Here is a 5,485-nt window from a genome sequence, read left to right on the forward strand (position 1 = left end):
CACTGAAAGAAAAGTGTGTGTTTCAGCATGTTGCATTGACACCGACAGTCCTGCATACCTATGCATATCCCCAATTCTAGAGCACACCATTTACAAAAAAAGAAAAGAAACATGGACCACCACCCCCTTTCCTCACAAACCCCACACAGACACACACTCAAATGTACAGGGTCACATGCACTGTGACCCCTACGGTGTTTCATTCAAGTGCATCCCACACAGGGAGACTAATTGCGGCAAAGCATTCTGCTTTCATCGACAGAAAAACGAGGGGGCAACTTTTTGGTTGTAGTATTGTCTGTGACTCTCTCTCTTTACCCCTAAGTGAGCAACAGCTCTCCCTCTCTCTCTTTTCCCCTCCACCCATTTCTATCTTTACCTCAGAAAGGTGGGCAGTAGAGAGGGTGTATTTCCAGAAAAAAGGTAAGGGATCAAATTTCAGGGTATTTTTTGTGTGTATCCTAGAGCAATACATTTTCACATATGGTGACTGTGATTGAACAGAGGCTGGCAGAATCAGATAAAACCTCATTACAGCTGAACAAGCACTGGTGTGACATGAGGATTGGGAAGGGGAACAACAACAACAAACTGCAACATCATAGCTTTCATTGTGGTTTTGCTTTGCATCTGTTCAACTAATAGTGATGGTTCCACTAAAGAAGAGGTAAATAAAGTATGTTTGATTAAATGTTTGTTGAATATGCTATTTACAAATCAGGGGGTTCAAGCAACTGTAAATGTGCTTTTTACATGCTCATATATGGAATAATTTTTCTGTTTAGATGTTTGTATCAGATTTTTGTTGTGGATATGACTTTATCATTGGCTGGAATCATGTGTGGTTTTCAAACGGATCGCCAAATGGACAATCAAGTTTCACCACAACCCTTTTTTTTTAATGGATCCTTTGCAAAGTGTGTGCAGAATTTAAGTGAACATATTGAGTACTGATACATTTTTAGGGACGTTATTGTACATTTATACAATTGTTGGGAGGATATTTTAATGTGTGCAGCGTTTATTTCAGCAATTGTACATTCAACCTATTAAGTTGCAGGTTTTAAGACAGTAGTATGTGTATGTAAGTGTCAAATGTCTAAAATTTGACAGGAAGAACTGTAAGTGTGTGTGAATGTTTGTTTGCAGTACGTGAATAGCAAAATATGATGTTACAATATCTGCAGTACTCTGGACTCACCTTCCACATTTTTCCTTGTCTACATTGCAGTTACTCTGCAGCGGCACCGTTATCTCAGCTCAAGATGTACAGCTTCATGGGAGGGGGCCTGTTCTGTGCTATTGTTGGTAATATCCTGCTGGTGGTCTCCACTGCAACTGACTACTGGATGCAGTACCGTATGTCTGGAAACTATGCCCACCAGGGTCTGTGGAGGTACTGCATGTCCAACAAGTGCTACATGCAGACTGACAGCATAGGTAAGGACAATTAGAATGTCTTTTAAAACTTTGAACCCCCTGCAAACTATTTCAATGTCCGTATATTTTTGAGCACATGCAAGAGACATGCCTTTTTTTAAAGTGTGAGAAATGCTATCTGATGCCATATACTTCTCTATCTTGTGGGTCTCTTATTTGGATTTAAAGGTATATTATATGTTTAATAATACCTTTATAATGATGTCTGATGATTTCTACCTCCTTCCAGCTTACTGGAATGCCACCAGGGCCTTCATGATCCTCTCAGGGATGTCGTGCTTTGCAGGCATCATCGCTGGCATCATGTCCTTCTCTCATTTCTCCTCCTTTGAAAGGTTCAACCGCTCCTTTGCTGCAGGAATCATGTTTTTTGTCTCCAGTGAGTCTTTTTTCCTCTGAATTGACACACATACACTTAACCTTAACTTAATCATAACTGACATGTTCCTCCCTTTCTCCCTCTTAGCTTTCTTTGTTCTATTGGGTATGGCCATTTATACTGGAGTGACAGTCAACTTCCTGGGGAGGCGCTTCGGTGACTGGCGCTTCTCCTGGTCCTACATACTGGGCTGGGTGGCCATGCTCATGAACTTCTTTGCAGGTGAGAAAGGACAAATGCTGGGGGTCAATCTTTCTCCAGACATAAACCACATTATTATTGGCAGTTGTCAAAGATAACCACAGAAGTTACTAACAAACTTTTTTTCTGCGTATTTTCAGATCATGTCTAATCCCATTGATACTGTATGAATAAGATCTTAATATATATATCCAAAGCCAGATTGATTAACAATCATTAGTAGACCCATTGAATGAAATTGTGCTATCTCTACATCACCAAAGACTTTGGTTCTGTCTTTTGCAGGTATTTTCTACATATGTGCCTACAGAATGTGTGAATGTAGGAGAGGAAATGGCCCACGCTAGAGGGAGAGAGTTTGTTTGAAAAAACAAGAGAACAATGCCACTTTGGATTGAGGACGCACAGAAGGCAGCAATGACTGATCTACTGAGGAGATGACGTTGGATGCTGCTCCTGAAGGCCTTTGACTGTCTACTAAACATGTTTTCTAAAAGTCATAATCTTGCAATATGGATTTATTATTAGTTATAGTCATGACTAGTCTAATGATGATTGCAAAGAGGAACTAAATAAACCTAACCACGAGTCTAATTATTGTGACAAGATATTGGTATTCTTACTGTTGTTTGGCAAATTCAATAAAGCTGATCCTCAAACATTTAGTGTGATTTTTACAGCTGTACTGAAAAGCCGCCAGAAGATGGCAGCACTAAACCACTCCACTGAAAGTACTTAGATTTGCTCAGTGATGTGGGCATTACAGGTTGAATCAGGATCAAATATCAGATAAGACTGCAGGCTGTTGAGAATTATCGATCATTTATCTACAGTCATTGGAGCAAATTCAGTGTCACAGAGGGCCGAATCCATTTCAGGAAATGCTTCACAGTAGTAGGTGTACTATATTGTGGGGAGGTGTGTAATGTTGAAATATTAGTCTACACAGCAGAGAACAATACCTCAAAGGAACACAGTGCATGAGTTTGTCTCAGGATTCCCCCTGAAGCTATTTGATTTGCTTTCGCTTCAATACTTCGTTGAGACAAGGATTCCCCCAAACTATGTATGTTTTTTATTAGGTTGTTGTTTACGGGAAAGGGGCGTTTGCCTCTGGCAGCCAAGCATGATCTTCCACAATATGTTTGTTGACATCCCCAGAGTACACTCAAGCATAGGCAGCACATGGAAAAGTGATGTTTTTGTCAGCATTTGTGTGCAGAATAGGCCACAGTACAGAAAGCTCAACCTGAGAAGAAGATCATGTTTCTGGACCGGGGGGAACCAGGGTGGGGTCTCCAGTCACTGATTGTTCCCCTGCCTCTGTCTTTAATAACTGCTTCCTCCTTTTTCTTGGTACTCGTCCATTCAACACCATCAGCTGGGAGGAGAGGAGCAGGAGCTGCTGGAGTAATGAATGCTTTGGCTACCCGGTGACGCAGAAACAATGAGAGAAATGTAAACAGTCACTGGACAGATCCCTTGATCCAAGTTTCCATACTTGGTCCTTGTGGCTGCTGTGAAGAGATAAGCTCTGTAATATTGTGTGCTTTTCTCTAGATTCTTTCATAACCCCGCTCTAAAGCTTTCACTGAGGCCAGGTCTTAGCCCGTGGGATAACTTGGCAAGTGATCACATTTTAGCAAAGCGACTAAATGATTCATTACATTAATTTACTGCAGAACTACAATGGGTGGTTTTAAAAATTCATGAAGTGATGATAGGGTATTTTCATTCATCTGTCCCTTCACGCACAAAGTGAATTGTGAGCATTCATTGTGAAAAAATTTTAACACTGGGGTTGTTTATATAAGTGTGTTTTTGTCAGGGATTATAGTAAAAGATTGAAAAGTATTAATAGTTTCCAGGTCAAAGTCCATCTCTTTTCACCAGCTCAGAAAATCGCATTGCAAAATTATCTTCAAAAGTATTGGATAGCATTTTAGGTGCTAAAATGAATACATGTTTAAGACTGAATATACACTTGTAAAATATTGCAACAACAGAGATTTCTTCTTTTAAAATCGTTCATGTGTTACCAACAGAAACTGGCCAGACCACATGTGTTATAAAAGTGGGCAATGCATATCTCATTCATTGAAAAATTTCATAGGTGAGAGATTGGACACAGGAATGCAAGGTTAAGGTCACCCCTCCAAGGCGTCTGTGCTGGACACAGCAGGTCTGCTCACCCCTCTATTAGCTAAAGTGTTGAACATGGAGTCAGTGATAACACCTGGTAGTTTTCACTGACAGAACCTGCTGATATATGTGACCGTTTGCTTAATAGGGCTAATTTTACAGACCTGCAATTTATCTCACTTCAAACAGGAGGGTGTCCTCTCCCCAGGTTAGAACACTGTCCCTCTCTGATGCAGATGTTCACCCAGGTGTTTATAAGGGTCAGACATGCTAAACACACTTACATACCAAAACAAGGAAGAAAATGTGGGGATTGTCTTATTGAAAAACTGTGTTCTGAGTGAAGATTGCATTCTTTTTATAGAGTTTAATAATTTATTTTTACAATCAATCTTCATTTTGTTATGATCTTCTATGAAATTGAGCTGAGAGGAAAAAGCACACACAAAATGGGTTTTTCCTTTGAATCAAAAATGTATACACAAGCACAGAGACAAGAGACAGTTGCAGTTGTCACGTGCCTGTTAGTGTGTCTGTGCATTATTGTAGTCATAGTAATTCATACTGTACAACTACACAAAGCCAGCATTGTCATACAAGACATCACAAAGTCATTGAAGCCAGATCCTGAGTGCTGCGCATACATTTTCAATCTACAAAATAAAAAGCCAGTGAATCTTGAAAAACAACTCTAACACCTTTCACAATCAGATCTTCCTCATTGTCTAAGGTCATAAATCCCAGACACAAACATTTACTGGAGGAATGAGAGTAAACACTAAGTCAATAGTCCTTCTTTTCTAGGCTTTTGAGACAGAGTTCGCTAACTTAAACACATCCAAATTAAACAAATATATTTTTTTTATGTTTCGGGGGATTCTTCTAGCCATGTCATGAAAAAAATATATATATATATTTATGTACTTAATTCATATTTTATTATTTATTTATTTTGATAATCATTATTTTTTATTTATTTATTCTTATATTTATGAAGCATATCTTTGGCCTTGTCTTTCACTGACTGATGGTCAGAGTTATTGCTCTCACTGATGGGCGAGTCTGCTGATACAGCAGGATCCTAAAAAAACTGTCCTCATCCCACCCGGCTTCGTCCCATGGAGCTTCCCCCCTGAACTCCCTGCACCCAGTCCCTCTCATTGTGGCTCACAGATCCCTAATGTTCCTAAAAATCATACACCTTCTCAACCATCCAACCTACATACACGCAGACTATACAAGGCATTCTCCCTGATCACATCACCTTGTTTAAATACTTCAATGATGCAACACAAACAAGTCCAAGTTCACAATGAGACCATG

At 39.7% G+C, this 5,485-nt stretch overlaps 1 protein-coding gene across 1 annotated transcript; it reads left to right on the forward strand.

The window, feature by feature from the left end:
• The first annotated feature begins 647 nt into the window (after nucleotides 1-647).
• Nucleotides 648-2,367, forward strand: LOC137886233 (lens fiber membrane intrinsic protein-like). Its single transcript, XM_068728589.1, has 5 exons — nucleotides 648-667; nucleotides 1,232-1,440; nucleotides 1,670-1,819; nucleotides 1,907-2,041; nucleotides 2,306-2,367. Exons 1-5 carry the CDS (start codon nucleotides 648-650, stop codon nucleotides 2,365-2,367), a joined length of 576 nt encoding a protein of 191 aa, XP_068584690.1.
• The last annotated feature ends 3,118 nt before the right edge of the window (nucleotides 2,368-5,485 follow it).

Source organism: Cebidichthys violaceus, unplaced genomic scaffold, assembly GCF_023349555.1.
Source record: "Cebidichthys violaceus isolate CVI_PGR_0920_01 unplaced genomic scaffold, fCebVio1.0.p SCAF_42, whole genome shotgun sequence".
NCBI classification, from domain to species: Eukaryota; Metazoa; Chordata; class Actinopteri; order Perciformes; family Stichaeidae; genus Cebidichthys; species Cebidichthys violaceus.